This window comes from Symsagittifera roscoffensis, chromosome 2 (genome assembly GCF_963678635.1).
Source record: "Symsagittifera roscoffensis chromosome 2, txSymRosc1.1, whole genome shotgun sequence".
Lineage (NCBI taxonomy): Eukaryota > Metazoa > Xenacoelomorpha > Acoela > Convolutidae > Symsagittifera > Symsagittifera roscoffensis.
In genome coordinates this window covers 61749486-61767872 of record NC_087063.1, presented here as the reverse complement: position 1 = coordinate 61767872, position 18387 = coordinate 61749486, and the positions used below count along the sequence as shown (strand labels likewise).

Sequence of the window (18387 nt, the reverse complement as noted above, 5' to 3'; positions counted from 1 at the left end):
TAGGCATGGTGTGAGGCCGGACCCGGAAGCAGTGGAAGCAGTGTTGACATGGAAAGCTCCCAGAACGGACACACAGCTCCTGAGCTTCCTAGGGTTTGCCAATTACTACCGAGAATTCATAAAAGGATATGCGGACAAGGTGTACCCGATGCAGAAGCTGATGCGCAACAAAGGGAAAAAGTTCGAATGGAACGATGAGGCACAGGTTGCTTTCGAGAACATAAAGCGGGAACTGTGCGAAGCGCCAGTGCTGGGCATGCCTACAGAAAAGGGCATGTATGTTCTCGACACAGACGCATCGGTGGTGGCCATCTCAGGAATCTTGCATCAAGAGCAAGAATGGAACGGAAGAACAGTTCTCCGTCCCATTGCATACGGCAGCAAAGTCTTGAGTTACACAGAGATGAAATATGGCGCACCAAAAGCAGAAATGTTTGCAGTAGTCACCTTTGTGGAGACGTACCGTGCATACTTGGGGAGCGCTCCCTTCAAGTTACGCGTGGACAACAGAGCGTTATCCTGGTTGAAGACCTACTCGATGGATCAGAGTTATATTGGTAGATGGATAGTAAGATTGGATGGCTACCATATGATAATCGAACATAGGATGCGTGATAAACACCAGAATGCTGACAGTCTCAGCAAGAAAACTGAGTTCTATGAAAGATTGGAGCAGAAGCAGGCCAATCAGGCGGAAATAAAGGAGGGATTTTCGTTTCTGGACAAAGAAACTTATGAAGCGCTTCCCTTAACGAGATGGTTGGATAAGTCTGGACATCCAATTCCAGGGCACCCTGAGTTACCTGTAGAGAAAGCAGCCGAGATAAAGATCCTGTCCAAGGAGGACCCGGTCCCCATGGATTTGTTGCTGCGCTCGAACCTGGTCAAGCAAGAACTCTCTCACATGAATATAAACAGCCTCTCATTATTGGATAAAACGGTGCAAGTCACACCACAAGTGATGCGGATGCTGAGTGGATTGTTAGAAAGAGAAGTGACCAGAGATGACCCCGAGTGGACAGCAGCAGTGGCATCGCTAACAGTCAGTGAGAAGGTGAAGATCATGCCGTCCAGATGACAGCACGAAGAGAACGAGAGGGATTGTAGGACAATGGTTCAGCAACTAATATCCTCAATAACCCAAGAGATTTTAACCAGTACATCTTACGGACAGAAAGAACAGGGGAGCAGCAAGCGAAAGAAAACCGTCACCTTTGTGGACCGGGATAAAGAGGATGAAGAGGTAGAACAAAATCTGCTTCAGGACTATTTGTCCGGGGAGACGGATGATGAGAGGAACCAGCGATCACAAGATCAACACCCGGGACAAGGAAATTTGTCCGGGGAGTCTGAGATAGACGAGGAAATTCCTGATGAGAAACAGGACCTAGAGCAAAAGGTTTTGTCAGGGGAGTTCAGATGGATGCAAAGAAAGCACAGACATTATCTGGAGGAGCGTGCAGTCTCCAGCACAACCTCTTCGACGGCGAATAATTCAGGAAGCTCAGGAATGGACACCTATTCAGACAGGAATTCGAGCTCGGGATCGGAACTGTCCGAACTAGCGATCCACACACTACTAGTGGAAACTCGTGCAAGGGACCTGGACAGAGAGGTGTACCAGGATCCTGACAGTGATCGCTACCTTATACCAAGCGGAAGAGTCTTTGACAATGCAGCGGATTATTTGGAGACAATAGCGGTATCAAAACGTTCGATAAGTCTGTTGCCACAAAAAGAGGTAGTCAGGACTGATCTTCAGCCGTTCAAGCAAGAAACACAGCCGCTGGCGAAGATTTGGTGCGTTAAAATGGAAGAAGACACACATCATCCCAATGAGCTGAATAGTCAGATGAGGGTCATGAAGACGTACTTGAAGGCGAGATACAGACTCTCGGATCTTCTAAGGGCGCAGAGAAATGATCGCATGACAAGCAACCCGAAAAGGTGGATCGAGAATGGTTCTCCGGATAAAGGGGACCTTGAGGAAGATAGTTATCATATCCTGAGACAGTACTTCATGCAGAAGGAAGGGAGGTTATATTTGAACAAGGACGGGATTGTGGCTTGCAAAAGAAGAGAGGAAGACAGAGTCCTATACAAGTATAACGCGATAGTGTTACCGCAACTCTATCAGACAGAACTATTATTCAGGTCACATGATCAGATGGGCTATCAGGGGATCGACAAAGTATATCAGAGGATCCTGAAGCGCTTTGAGTGGCCTGGGATGAAAAAGGCATGCGAGAAATGGGTAACAGCATGTCTGTCATGCCAACAGGTCAAGGATCCAAGGAAGTTGCGATTTCCTTTACAATCGATCGAGTCGTCTGAATTCAACGAGGTGGTGCAAATAGATCACCAAAAGATATGCATGACAGACAATGGTTATAATCAGGTGCTGGTCATGATAGATCATTTCACGAAGTATGCAGAGGCCGTGCCCTGCATGACTGCCTCGGCGGAAGAGACATGCGACCACCTGATCAATACGTGGATAGCAAGACATGGTTGTCCGATGACGTTTCAATCGGATAATGGAACAGCTTTCGTAGGAGAGCTTACGAAAGAGCTTATGAGACGCTCACAGGTCGCTCAAGCTCACTCCACGACATACCACCCTCAGACGAATGGCTTAGTGGAAAGACAGAACAGGATGTTAGTGTCGATGCTGAGAGTATATTGTTCCAGGTACATGACCGATTGGGACAGATACCTTCCACAGGTGATGGGAGCATATAACAGCACGCAACACTCCACCACTGGAGTCAGTCCACACATGATGCTAACTGGACACGAAAAGTCTTTACCCTTAACGTTCTTCTACCCAGAATATGAGGGAAAGAAAACGTCCCCACAGGTCTACGTGAGGGATGTGATCAGACGCCAACAGGAGCTGAACGATTTGTGTAGACGAAACATTCAGCAGGCACAGGCAAGGCAGAGGAAAAGATTCGACAAGAAAGCAGCTGGTGCAAAGGCTTACTCGGTGGGAGACTACGTATGGGTATTCCAGAACGTTATACCACCGAAAGGGACAAAAAAGCTCCTAAAAAAATGGAGGGGACCCTTCATGATTACAGAGGTGCATCAGGAGGGACGCTTTTATAGACTGAGTACTGGCCGCGCCGCCCACTACGAGAATATAAAGCCACACAATCCATCGACAGAAGACTGGTGTATACCTGCAGACATGGAAGAAGGGGATTATCTAATGATAGATCCTGCTTGTGAGGTCAATGAAAAAGGCACCAGGGAGAAGAACGATGGAAACGAAGTCGTAGAGGAAGGTACGGATACACCGCTGGACCTGGATCCAAACGAACAGATCGAAGCGGACGATGAAACCTTACCCTACGCAGAGGAAGATTGGCAGGATCCCGAACAGATAGAGGTTCCCAAGAACTTGGAACCGGATCTTCCGTTCACCATACAGACTCGTCAGAAGAACGGAATGAGACCAAGAAAGAAATACAATCCTTACGGTGACGACTTTGTAGTGGATAGGATAGATCTAAAGAAGATAGTGGAGGAAGTAGTGGGTCTAGAGGAAATAACTGTGTCACAAGACATTGACATAGTCGATGATCACGACGATGAGTGGGTTGACGACTGGTCGAAACCCGAGGTAGAATTCGACGACGAGCAACAGCAGTCATATGAACAAGACTTGACGAACCTGCGTGTCTTAGAGTGGCTGAATGAAACGACCTCGGATCCAGAGAAGACCAGCGTCACAATTCAAGACGTAGATCGTGAAAGCATGAAATACATCAAGACCGAACGAGATGATCCTTCCTGTGCTGCCCAGGAAGGACGACTACTCATCCCAGCTTCTAACCTTGACTTGATACCCGGTATGCGATCGACGGGGACGTCGATGGATATTTTTGTCCGGGGAGTGGGGGTAGGACTTACCCACACTGAAAACTTGATAATAAAAAAATTAAGAATAGCAAGTGAAACAGAAGACTTAGAAGCAGAAACAGGCGAAGAGCCTAAGAAACCTGACATAGGCAGGGTAGTTGAGTCATATTTTAACTTACCAAATGAATATTCAAGTAACATAATACTAACAGACAGTGATTTCATACTCACAAATAGAACATGTGCGATAGCAATCACAGCAGACATGAGTTTTAGGACAGCGTTAGCGGCAGATTTTAAGAGAGAATACAAAAACGTGGAATTCCTTTGGAAGCAAAGACCAGGGATAGGGGGCGTGGCAGCCTTACCTCCGGCGGCGTCGCAGATACCGGGAAAATACTTGTGCTTCTTGGTAACGAGGGCGACGGAGAAGCAGCACGTGGACCCAGAGAACCTAGTCTTGTCTTTGACGAGGCTGAGGGACTTCCTTGTCGAAATGGACGTGATGGAGCTCTCGCTTCCAGTGTACGATCCAAACAGAGGAAGACTGCATCCTCGGGAATTGTACGCGCTTGTACACGTGATATTCTCTGATACGAACATACAAGTATATCTACATAAGAAATATTACTTAAGTATAGGCTGAGTGATGTGCGAGAGAGTGTTAGGCCAAAGACTAAGTTGTATGTAATATGTGATATGTGTGTTATGTTATGTTATGTTATGTTATGTGTTAGGTTATTAAGATCATGGGTAAGTAGGGGTTAGTGACCATGAACAACTAAATGACGATCTTGGGAATAGATCCAAAGTTTGGACTGTCCAATCTTAGGTCGAATTCCAAAATTTTAGAAACCAATTGATTTTAATAAATTTTAGGATAAATATCTTTGTATCTGAACTGTTTTTAAGCAAATTTTAACGATATATGTTAAGGTGAAACAGACAAGTGTGATATTGGTGACTTCTTTTCTAGATCCTGATTGATCATTTAATAACTCACTTGAGTCAAATATCGAATCGAATCAAATCAAACTTGAAAGAAAAGAATGGACAACTTCAACTTGGATGAATTGATGGACCTGGCAGAGGCATATGTAGGACCGATGATAGATGCGATCTATCGTCGGCTGATCGATCGAGACTTCGCTCTGGAGGACCCAGAGGTAGTCATGTTGCTGACCGCCCTGATCAACATCTTGGGGCACGACAACCGTGGGGACCGCCCCACGGAAGTCCTGTTGATGGCAGCATATGGAGAAAGAGGAGTACTAGACCGCCCGAACATGAGAGTGATGAGGTGGAGAAACGGGGCTCTCTCAGGGAGTGACTTGGCGAATGAGCCTGGATTGGGAAGTTCTAGGACTTACCAACCAGGTGAGATGCCAATGCCCTCCAAGCCCAAACCTGGGCTGACGAGAATGCATCGGGAGATGAACAGCGAGGCGACCTCGTCTGGTTCACCACTGAGAGCAGCTGTGCCACCAAAAAGGGCGAAAGTAGCACAGAAGGTTCAGACGAACGAAACCATGCAAGATCTGGATGAGATGAACGATGAGCTGAAAAGTACGAAGAAGGAGCTGGACGAGATGACCAGAAGCATGCTCCAGATGGAGGAAGATCGGGACATGTGGAGAAAGTTGTTTGAAGACTGCAACAAAAAGCAGGGTCAAGAGATTGAGCGCTTAAGACAGGAATACAAAGAGCGATCGGAGCAGATGGCGTTGACAACAGCCGTGGAGAAAGTGATACCTGCAAGGGATATTCCTCGTGGGCAGTCCCCGATGGAGCTCTTGACGCATCGAGAAATGAGTCAAACAACGGAGACACGACCTCCAGCAGAGACAAATCGAGTAACGATCCCGGATCCTAGTGACACCTTGGGTGACCCCGTCGTAGAACAGACAGTGAGGAAACTGATAGAGACAGCTGGACGACTGGTCGCTAACAAGAATGCGCCAGGTTCCGGGGTGACTGCACCCTATGGAACGATTGACGATACGGGCAGAGTACAACTCTCCCAGACCGTGATCAGACAAGGGATAAGTAACGTGACACCACTCATGGGGAGCTCGAGAATCCCAGAGAGGAAAGTACGAAAGATGCCAGCGAAGAAAGTGTCTCGCATAATAGACGTGCAGAAGAATAATCAATTGAAATATAATTTCACGGGAGTTCCGGAGACAGATCCGAGGGCCTGCTTCAATCGAGCTACCTGGAGCCCAGCTGTGAACCTGCAGCAACCACCACTCGGGACATCTCATCTGATACTGGGAAACAGCTTGGTCAGAGTGCTGTCAAATTTGAGGACCTCGTGGGTCACCACGGTGATGGCCTTTGGAGGAGCGACGATAGCCCAATTATATCGGATGGTGGAACTGATGAATCCAGGGAGGATTCCCAATGTGATGATCTTAGTTGGGACGAATGACATCTCCAGAGGTTCTGACGAGCAGGAAGCCCTATGGGAGTCAATGATGGTGTGTTTGTTTACTACCCTCTGATCGAAATTCAGTTGCGCGGTACTGACCGTTTGCACTGTGCCCATGAACGCGAGAAGCCTGACAGCCTCAGGAAGAAGGCACAACGAGGGAGTCGTAAGATGGAACAACATCTTGAGGAACCTAGCAAGTCGAAATGCCGGAAGAATGATCCTCATGGACATCGAACATGAGTTGAGAGCCATGGATCAGGCCAGACTGACCACAGACGGCATCCACTTCGACAGTATCGAAGGACAAGCTTTGTTGAATCGAGTCTTCCAAGAGCGGTTAGACGAGCTGGAAGCAGAACTCTTTGACACAGGAGTGCTGAAGGAAGAAGGAACGGTGAGTGACGCGGTGATTACCACCTTTGTGCCTCCTAGCTTGGAAACACGCTTGGGTACGGTCCAGGCCGTCACGAACTACAGGCAACAAAGCTCCAGCGAACCAGGTCGAAGAACAGACGTACAGGATCGATTGGGAGAAGCACCGATGAGGAGGACTATTCATCCTAGGAGAAGAATAGGACCTGTCAACCCAATCGAAGAGACAGCAGGCACATCTAGATCGGACACTAGATCGGAGACGATGAGTACCAGTCGAGAGGAGAGACCGAGCAGAGGCTCATTGATGTGGTCGAGACCCATACCGTCTCTCTGGCATATATACAAAGACGAACTAATGAAGCTGGATCTCCAGAGAGTAAGCTTCATCGAAGATGCAAGGAGGATGCTGAATGGAGCGATGCTATCCGTCAGCAGATTGTACTCGATAACCGGCGTAGACTGGTTGATAGCCGCTAGCATAAATTTCAGCTCCACGACGGCCTTGAGATTTGCTGACTTGGAGGGACTGCCCTCTAACAACACGATGGGACCAGTGAAAGCGAGACCGTTGCAAGATGTGAGGTTGAACCATGATGAGGGGAATCGTGAAGAGAGACCAGGAAGATTCCTGACGACGAGAGCGCCGATTGGACAACACGTGAAGATATTCAGGCAGCTGACGACACCACCTGGTCATGTGAAGGAAAGAGTGTACCCAAAACTAGTGAACCAAGATGGTGATGCCCAGAGATATGGCGGGTTGACAGCGATAAAGAAAGATGAAACCATCTTCGCCGCCTATGACAAAGCAGAGATGAGGAAGGCCAAGATTATGGTAGTAGCGAATTCAGAGTTCGTGTACACTTCCAAGTCTTTGTTTTGGCCGGACGTCATAATGTTGGCAGCGGTCGACCTGGACCTACTGCAATCAGTATCTTTGGCTATAGGGGTACAAAGGCAGACAGACATGAATCCAATTACGATTGTGTTTGCTGGCATCAATGACCATCTACACAGTAGAGGTTTTCTGAGCAGACTCAGAGATCCTACAACAGCAGAGAACGATGTATGGCCAGCGATAAAAGACATCCTTGAGTCGATGGGTGAAGTAGTGGATGCGACGAAGGAGGGGTCATTCAATAAAGTGGCATTGAGAGTAGTATTCGCGTTGTCTCCGGGATATGCACATCTCCCGGATGGACTGAAATTCGTGTATGCAATTGTGGCCTTACTCTCGGAAGGAAAATATGATGTGATCATATCAGCTCCGAATCGCCTGATAGAAATGGAGAATCTGAGGCCACTTAAGTCTGAACTGCCTGCAGTATGGTCAGATATCTCAAACGCGATGAGAGGATTCAAGGACCACGCGCTACACATGTTAGTGTTGGACGAAGTGCTGGGGTTGGAACTGTCCAATTTCAGTCGACAACTCAAACTGAAACCGGGAATAGACGACGACCATCGAGTGATCACGGCAATGTCCAACGACTTATGGTTCCGAGCAATGGAAGTGGCGGGTGAAGACACAAGAAGGAAAAATTCACTGGAGACGAGAGCTCATCTGGAGGCGATGGTTCTGAGAACCAAGCCGGAAGCCAACCAGTGGCTACACTTGAACCCTAGAGTAGCGGCATTGGGTGCAGATGCTTTTGAGCAAGGCCCCGTGATGATCACGAAGATGCATGCCTACTTGTTGAAGGAGGTGAACCTGGCGGAAAATGCCGGAGAAAAGACTGCTGAGTTTGTAAACAGAATGTGTCAGATTACTCTGGAAACCTTCTGGACCCAGGAAATGAAAGGACAGGAGGGTTTTGAAAGGACAGACAGCATGCTAGAAGGGTTGGGAGCCGGATGGACCGCGTCCTTCTTGGCAAAAGTTTACCCGAAAGTCTCGCACCATTTGATAAAGGAATTCCTCCAAGCAGTAGTGAGAGTATCGATAGTGGAATTAATAGCCTTGTTCGTGACATTCGGAGCGGAGAGTTTCGTGAAAGGACCGGCGATGCTGCTCACCGATGGAATTCAGAACCTGCGGCTAGACGGACTTCTGACATTGATTGCAATTACCCACGGAAACTTGGGAGGACTAATGGAACTGGCACGTTGTCCAGAGCAGATGAAAGAGAGAGTGAGGAACTTGGATATGAAGAAATCCACGGACTCGTGGAACAAGATAAGAGACCTGAGACACACTCTTATCCAGTATCTCTTACAACAAAATCGCTTTGGAACGGGAGAAGACGAGACGATTGAAAGAGAGGAAGATGTTAGAAGACATGTTGGAGGCATGCCACTGTTAACTGATCTGAGCTTGGCTATGAGAACCGATCCCTTGGCGCTGATCAGAGGAGTCACGGAGTTCGTGACAGTGATCTATGGACCAGCAGTCACGTTTGCGTTCCCTGACATTAAAGTGGAAGCATATAGGAGGTCGGTGCTGCACCTGAACCTCATATGGGCAGTGGACGGTAGTACACTGAACTGGTGTGAGCAGCACAAATTGCGGGAGCTCATGAGTGAAGATCTGTTATTTGCGAAAATATCGGAGCCAGAGATGACAGTCATCAATTTTGACGATCACTTCCGTGACCGCATGGGAGAAGTAGAAAGAGGACACATCGAGGTGTTTCCGAAGCTTTGGAATCTGAGACCCTATGATAAAACGAATGGTGAGATAACCAGAGTGCCTCGTCTTACTGCAGCATATCACAAAGTGAGGGAAGAGAAGAAGGACTGGGGCGATTACAAGAAGCTGCCGGAGGCAATCCCTGAATTCCCTCTGATAAGAAGGATGTTGCTCGGAGCAGTCTCCGTGGTACAGACTCCTAGATTGGGAGCATTCGAAGCCAATGAAAGGAGAGTAGGGAATTTCGTGGGAACGATGGATCCATACTTTGTAGGGAGAAATGCCGCCGTGTTACAGTACACACGATTTGCATACACGGATCAAGCGACGAGAAGGCGAATAAGCAACGCCGCGACTCCCAAGCCTGGAAGATTTGAGGAGGAATGGAAGGAATTAGGCTTAGCTTCGATGAGGATGAGAGGCAGGACCGAATTGCCTGAAGCCTCATTAATCCTGACCAGTGTGAAAAAAGAGATGAAAGTGGGAGGAATATTGCAGACAAGAACTTTCCTAGCACCCTTCGGCTGCGAAGAAATCAAAGTGGTCCATGGAGAAGAGAAATCGGCCGGTACACTGCTCATACCGAGATTCCAGGAAGAAGCCGACAATGACGAACAAGGACCATCGAGCCCGAACAAAGATAAATCTGAAGGAAATGATGGACAGAGTGGAAGCCGTCAAACCGAAGAACCCATGCAACAAGATCAAGCTAGTGGGGAAGACGACTGGGCATCGACAGGAGGAACATCCAGCCTGGATTTCAATATCTTCAGTGATCTTGAGAACGATGCAGATACATTAGAAACGACTGAGCCAGCGGATGAAGGCATCTCGACACTGGAGCCTCCGTCAGCCTTTATGGAAATGAAACGGAATTTGCCGGAGAGCAGCTCTCCTGGCAATTCAAGAAATAACGACCAGAGAATCCTCATGGAATCACCTCGGAGGAGAAGAATAGAGGCCTCAGCCAGAGTACCTTTCTTGGGAAAGCTGCCCGAAGAAGAATGGGAAGTACATCACCGAGACCACGAGAGTAGGACGGGATGCAAGCTGGACAGAGTGGCGTTTATGGAAGAAGTCTGGACCGTGGTTCAAAGCTATGGGACCCAGTCTATTCTAAGAACGGGTCTCAACCAACCCTTGATGAGAGAAGTGCTTGACAAGCTTGATGAGTGTGAAGGGAGACTGAGTGAGTTGTTGATCGACTCAGCCACTGATGAGAGTGAAGCGAATTCTCCCATCAAGATGACACCGCAGGACGATGAATGAGAGGTGGTGTATCTGTCAAGAACCAGGAGAGGGACGATACGATCAAAAATAGTGATTGATAAAATCAATGCGATGAAAATGAAGTTAGGCAGCAGAGTGATGCCGAGGAGAGTTGGAAAGACGAAGGTGGATTCAGCGAAAGCTGGTAACTCAGCGAAAAAGAAACGAGTTGAGGAGGTCATGGATTTGGGGCAAGGTGATTATCAATTGTCTGGCACAGATAGAATATTAACTGATATAGCGATGGTGCCACCCATTCTCATGGCGGGGATAAAGTCAACCGGTTATAAATCCAAAAGGAGTGACCGCACTCTGACTGGAGCAACCTTAGAAATGGAAATACTCAGCCAATGTGGAGAGAGCAAAATGAAAGACTTCAAGCCATCTCCCATGAATCATGGAAAGGGAAGTGTCGCAGGACAACTAACACCAGTGGAATACAACCGACTGACAGTGTCGGAGACTGTGTCGATAGATGAACCCACCGGTGGATACATGGAGATGTTGGAATACCGAAACTCGGCTAGAGGGTATGTAATGGCCCTGGAAGACGAAAAAGCCATGGAGGGTTATCTGGAAACGATGTTGCAAGGCACCACCCTCAAGCAGAAGGCGTACGGGACTTTGGCGTCGTCTGACATACAGGCGGAAACGATCGAGCAGTTAGTGAGCCTTCCATGGAAAGCAGTAGTGTTGAGGTATTTCGAAGAAGAAATGAGGACTACGCTAAGAATACATGCTCTCGTGGCAGTACCTTACGTAAGAACAGAGTTGCAACTCAGGTTCGCCTGGTGCATGATGGGACTGACTCGCGAAGAATATGACTCAGAAGAAAGGAAGAGATCAAAAGAGGAAAAGGTTTTCCTTATGACGAACCTGAGGGATCTGATAGTCCAGGAGGGAGCAGCAGTAGCGTGTGCGAAGCGGAGAAACGCTCTATGTTTCATTCGATTCCTGATAGAGCAGATTTCAGTACCTGCATTAAACACTTGTGTTAAAATGTTGAGGGAAGGTGATGAGCGAACGAAAGCCTTATTCTTGCTAGCACTGCTGGATATGCAGCAAAGTAAACCGATGAGGGTGAACATGAAAGAATCTGAGGAGTTGGAACCCATGAAAAAGATAGACGAAATCAGGAGATTCTCAAACAAGGAGCTGAGACTCACTAAAGAATCTATGGGAGCATTGCCGAAATCCAGTGAATATTGTGGACCGATCAAGAAGAAATCGTATGGCTACGTATCCGGGATCATAGGGATTGCGTACAATCCTTTCCTGAGTGAAGACATACGCGATTGCTTCTTCGATTATGAGCAGGCGGTGTTGCTAAGATTTTGGACGTCCAGAATTGTAACGATTAAGAGCGTTAACAATCCACAGGCTGATTTGGGACTGGTCTTGGAAGAAGAGGTGACTGCACTTTCAGTACCAAAATCCGACAAAAGAGTGGAGTTTGGGTTGGGATTCTCAGATGAATTACTGAGAACGAGCTTGATGACAGTGTGGGAATTGATGAGGCCATGATGGTGTCCTAGTCCCAACGCTGACTCAATATTACGGGCGACACAAAACGTACAGAGGGAACTGAATGCAGACTGTAACCTGCGTGACCTCAACATCATATGTAATGTGATGATAACAGCCTCTAAGAGCAACGGAGAAGATAAAGTGGAGTTGCCTGGCTGGGGACCAGAAGACTGGGTCAAACCTGGTAGCTGTCTGGCGGAAGTCTGTGGACTGCAGGGTCACGTTTGTGGAGGTTTGGATTGTGTGAAGACCCTGGAGAAACAACACAAGCAATTGACGGTATTGTTTGGAAATGTAGTGATGAAAGCTAGAACAGAAACAGAACTGATAGCAGATTGCCATGGAGGAACCGATGTGAATCTAGTGACTGCACTAGGATTCTACAGCATGTTTGGTTCTTTAGAGTCACTATTGAATCTAGAACAGAAACATGAGATGGTCACAGCCATCAGTGTAGAAGTTTTCCCAGGAGTTCTGCAGACTGAGCAGAAATACATAGGAAAATAGAGGGAAGCAATCGAGACGGAAATGAACATCAGACACAGCGAGACTTATTGTAGACCATCAGGAGCACGATATTTAGTGGGTTCAACGTTGGCTCCAATGTGCAAGAGCAGATACCCTGTACATTTCGTGGCTGTGGACGTGAAGAGTACAAGAACGATCGTGGATCAAGCCTTCTCAGTGCCGAAGTGTGTGAGATTGGCGAGAATGTCTGAAAAGTCTTACGAGTTACTATGTAAGATGTTCTCAGCAGTTCCGGAGAGAACCAAAGAAGAATTGGAGTCAATACTAGGAAAGAAGTTCATGGGATATGTGAGTGGGAACTTCAGTGACTTTGAGAGACAGAAACAGAGAGGATCAACTGTCACAGATTACAATGCAGTAGATGAGAATGATGAAGTCCACCGAGTGATGATGGAAGTGGAACCATTGCTGGAAGCTTCGGGAAAACTTAATTGGAGGAGCATCATGTTGACGCATGACGAGTTTCCTTGCCACTGCTTGCTGCAGACCTGGTGGTATCCCAAGCGTAGTAATCTGATGTTGATCTGGGACTCTGGAGAGCTGCTCTCCATGGGTTTACCAGATTCATCACAGCCCGTAACGATAGTGATAGTGGGAGTTATGATGGCGATACGATGGCTGGAAGCTCTTGTGAGAGAAAATAACAGACAGGAGGCACCGACGAGAGAACAGTTGCGGAAATTAGATTGTCTAAAGGATTTAGATCTTTTTGAGACAATGTGCAAAATTCTAAATATTCCGATGGAAGTGAAGAAGATATGGGCAAGAAAACGATTGATGCCATGGTTCAGAGCTAACATGACTGCATGGTTGTACGAGTATGCGAAAAAGCATATGTCGAAGCATGGCAGGGTGTACAGTGAATATCAGCTGGACATTGGAGCAGGAGCTTTCAAGCGAGCTCTCGTGACTCATCGGAATGCAGTGACCACCGCTGTGAAAATAATTTCCAGGACAAGTGAGCGTAGTGGAAAGGAGAAGGCAGAGATGCTTAAAGAAGATTTGGAGAGAAACGTGACGTTGTCTCTCCACAACAGCTTCTGCAGGAACAGAGAATCTAACGTGGATCCCCTAACTTGTTGTAAACAGAGGGTGGAAGAGCAGAAGTGTTGGAGGACGGCTTCCAGCAGCGTCAGGATAGCTAACGACGTGTTACAAGATACGGAAACTGAGAGTGCAGAGTCAGTATCACAGGAGGAAGAAATGGAACATTGACGGATGACCGAAAGACAAGATGAAAAAAAAAAGATGAAATTAGAAGAATTTAGAAGTTTTAGAACTTCTAAACGACGAAAAAAGAAGAAAACAAAGGAGTGATGAAGAAAAGTTAAAACTCAGAATTGTTTATGTGTGTGAAAAACTCAAGTGAGAAACCAAGCAACCAAGTTGTAATTGAAAACTGAAACATTAAGTTGAGTTTTGAAATTGTTGCATTTATAGACTTGCATTTTGATTTTAGTTGAAGTGGCTTTAGAGACACTCAGTTACTATTTATTTAGGAAGGCTTAAGTGAAGGAGTATATTTAAATATTCCAGCCTGCACTTGTTGGTTGGCAGGACTGTCTTGCAAGCCAACACCTTTTAAATCTAAGAGAAAAAGTTTTAATCGGGACATTGACATTGGAAGTCAGAAAATATGTTTTATCTTAAGTCATATCCTCAATGTGCAGATTAATGAGAGAATTTGAAGGCTATAGTGATGTAGTATGATGCCATTTATATTCTGCAGTGAGTCGATGTGACGTGGATAAAAGTAATTTCGTGCGTTTTGTAAATTCTGTTCGATGACACTGTAACCATTTTACGAACAGTGCGTGATTCAGTGAGGACATTGACCAGCAGCGAGCCTTCCGGATTGGTGATTATTTAGAACTAAGAACGTTATTGGAACGATTGGCCAGACGGTGAGGGCTGGAATATTCTGGTATTTTAAAATTTCAAAAATTCGAATTATGACGTCATATTTCTGAGAAACGTCAGAAACGGCCATTTTGGCTAAAACAGGAAAGAAAAACAGAACAACATTAGCTGCGCTAACAACAACTACGAAATCGAGATTGGAAAACGACAACGAGTTACAGAGTAACAGAGAACACTCCGAGTTGCAACTATTGTGCCGCTACAATAGTTGCAAGGCCGTTGCGAACAACGGTGAAGGGTGAAAGACGGCCTTCCGGATTAAGAAGAAATCAGGATTAACAAGCTTGATCCAGCGGATTTGTCAATCCGGAGGGGTAAAGGAACTGAAACTTTTATCCTGTTACATAAACTTTTAGCTTCCTGTCATGTCCTGACTTGAATTTAATTAACATCTAGATTCATTTTGATAAGGATGAGAAGCTAGGAGTTGGGGGAAAGGGTTGATCCATCTTCGATGGAGATGATGATTTTTATCTACTGAACAAAAACAATAGTAATATAATAAGTAGTAGCCCTGTTTTTAGGAGTGACCTCGTGGTCTGGGGATACTGAGACCCAGCCATGAGCTCACTATTTCTGCATGTAATCTAGTTAATTTAAGTGTTTTGACCGAAGCCGAAAGCAGTAACGTTTTTGTCGACCTGATGTTAGAAAGACCACCGAAAAGTACTGGCTTGGTAGAGACGGTGAAAAGCATGCAAAGCTCTGTTTAGACGTTAGCCAGTCGTCTTAAGACTTAGTTTTGTCTTCCGTCGATATGTATCTTCCGGGCGAATGTTACAGCTCGGCTGATACCTTTTAAGCAGTAATGATTTTGTCGATCCGATGTTACGAGAACCACATTAAATTGGCTATGGTAGAAACTGTGTGTCTTTGCCGATGTTACGAGAACCACATTAAATTGGCTATGCTAGAAACGGTTAAAAGCACGTAAAGCTCTATTTAGACTCTAGCCCATCGTTCTGGGAACTAGCTTCACTTTCCGTCAGTATGTACTTCCATTCGAATGAGAGAGAGAGAGGCTTCTGTGTTTTACACAAGGGTTTGCACCCAAACTATGTTACACGAGAGAGGCGGCATCATCGCCTAATGATCAGAATCAAGCTAAACTATTTCTTAAATAAGGTTATGATGTTTTCAGAATATGTGACGATATTTAATGCCGAAATTATAAAAGAGCAATGGGCGAATTTTTTGCTTATAGTAGCCAGTTAATCTCGAAATTTAATGTAACGTTATTTTTCAATAAGTGATTCCGCAATTATACTAATCCAAAGTAACTCTTTTTCCAACATTTCCTTCGTGCATAAAATCCGTATAGAAGTGGAACTAAATTCTTGCAAAATCTTGTTTTTTTTAAAATAATACATGGTATTCTTTTTGTTTGTTTGAATCAAAGTATTGAACTGACTACTATTTCGTTTGAATAGCCAGACAGAAGCTACTGCGTTGCTTGATTGCTGAATTTCTGGGAACTTTCTTTTTTGTGTTCTTCGGGTGCTTGTCAGTTATAAGTGAGGCACAGAGTGGATATAAAACAGGATACCTCGCACCAGCCTTATGTTTTGGACTTCTAATAGCTGTGATTTATAGCGTGATTGGACCTACCAGTGATTGCCATATTAATCCCTGTGTCACGATGGCTTTTGCTATTCTTAAAAGAATTCCTCCTCTGGAAGCCTTCCTCTACATCCTTCTTCAAGTAACTGGTAAGGTGCTGCGGTTTTTCAGAACAGTGAAATATAAATGCGGTTGAGCTACTCAAATTTAATCTTAAATGCTTGCAACTTCAATAGCATAGTTGAACAAGAAGAGCCAGTTGCTGTGCAAGTAGCACATAATTATCCGACCGTAGTCGTATAGAAAAATACAAAAATAAGATTTTTTGTCAAATTAGTGCCGTTTTTTCTGCATGGTGTGATAAGAAGATCTGAGCAAACAATAGAACTCAGGTATATTCGACAGTCATAGTAAAGTAGCCCAATTGGAAAACAGTTTTTGTAGAAAAATGTCATAAAAAATGGTTAAAAAACTCAAAAAAAAATTTCCAATTTTTTTTGCTGAAGTTATTGAGTTTTGACGTTTTTATTTCCCGAATACACTCAAGAAAAACTAGTTTTCACGGCTTAAATTAAGCGTAATTAAGCTATCGTAAACCTGCTCGCTCACCTTATTCGCTTGAAGTTAGACTAAAAATCAAAATTTTCAAATGGGTTTTTCACGACTGAAAAATCTTCGATGATCTATCGCTCGACACTTCCCAATGATTATTTGTGATACCTGATTTTGCGTGGAAAACTAAAAACTAAAACACTCGAATACAAAACTCCTTCGAATTTTTCAAATAGTCGTTACAATAACATAGCGTCGAAAACTAAATTATAATAAGCAAGCAGGCAAAAGCTACTAGCGAACAGGCTTATAAAAGAAGAAAATGCTTTTATCTATGCGACAAAATTTAAAATTTAATTTACTCTAGTCAAGCTATTTTTTGAGTTTTTTAGCGCCTTCCCGTGAATTAAAAAATTGACAGTTTTTGTTCTAATCATTTTTCAGAGAGAACTGTTGTCGAATGTGCATATATATATTTTTTATGACTATCGAATATGCGTAAGTTCAGATACTCTCATCACACCACGGACAAGCAACGACAGTGGAAAAAATGAAAATTAATTTTTTTTATCATTGGTCTGAATTTTTAGCTGCTTACACAGCTACCGGCTATCCTCGTTTCGACCATTGAAAATGGGGAGGAACTTTGTATTCAAATGCGTTTTAGCTTTATTTAATTTTTTTTGTAGATTTCCCGCGCAAAATCAGGTGCCACAAAAAATCATTGGAATGGGTCGAGTGATGTATCAACTTAAAATGCTTTTAGTCGTGATTCGAATGACATTTAGAATAAATGTCATGACTTTGAACTTTGATAATCTGAGCGCGTACTGCTGAACTCTCTTGAATTTGACATTATGCTATATTATTAATCAAACTGTTTGATGATATTTGATAAACTAGTGTGACACAAAATTATACCATCAACAATGAGACCAGTTGGTTTGTTTTGCTATTACTTATATTAATTTTATTATGCTTCGACATCTTATCAACATCGGGACCCAACACGAGCTATCATGCATCCGAAAAACTTAGTGACAGCATGTATAAATGGTAGTCGAAAGCAGTATCTGATATGCTGACAGTCAAGACTGGGATTTCACGATATCAAGACAATTTCTATTCAGGCAAGATTTGATCATTGAAAAAATCTGCAGAGAAAAATTTGGACCAGCACTGAGAAGCCCAATAGAGAACGAAGTTGGCCTCTTTCAAAAGTTGCTTAAGTTATTAGCAACTGGAACAGCAAGCTGCTAAACATCCCGGTAATGTGAATCAGGTCATTGTGTGAAATAATGAGGTCTTCGAATGGAAACAATTTTTTTCCCGGCCCTTTTGACGGTATTTTCAAGATTCGACGTAATTGTACATTCACTTAGAGCTCGGTGGGAAAATCGAACTCCATTGATTGAGGATATTAATCAAAAAAGCAGAAAATCGATTTACCAACAGCAGTAAATGGTCCTCGTCAGTTGTTGCCAAAAATCATGGTAACCGGAATATCGAGTTTGAAACCCTACAAAAGAGAATATCGACGTGATATGCATTTCTGTTTGAATCTTAGAAAAACAAAAAAATTGGCAGGGAAGTTATTTCGAGGGAGTTGGTGGACATTTCGAATTATTGCTTGACTTTGAACTTTGATAATCTGAGGGCGCACTGCTGAACTCTTTTGAGTTTGACATAATGCTATTTTATTAATCAAACTGTTTGTTGATATCTG

At 44.7% G+C, this 18387-nt stretch overlaps 2 protein-coding genes across 2 annotated transcripts in view; one reads left to right on the top strand and one right to left on the bottom strand.

The window, feature by feature from the left end:
* The window catches only part of LOC134839588 (rab-like protein 6), a 323021-nt gene that overhangs the window by 135430 nt on the left and 169204 nt on the right, over window positions 1-18387 (bottom strand). The gene's annotated exons all lie outside the window — the stretch shown is intronic.
* LOC134839590 (aquaporin AQPAn.G-like) overlaps window positions 1-18387 on the top strand; it is a 364076-nt gene that overhangs the window by 343275 nt on the left and 2414 nt on the right. Inside the window, exons 2-3 of the mRNA XM_063855194.1 lie at window positions 15691-15752; window positions 15980-16258. Coding sequence (XP_063711264.1) covers window positions 15731-15752; window positions 15980-16258 — 301 coding nt within the window. The 5' untranslated portion in view covers window positions 15691-15730. The remainder of the gene's footprint in view (window positions 1-15690; window positions 15753-15979; window positions 16259-18387) is intronic.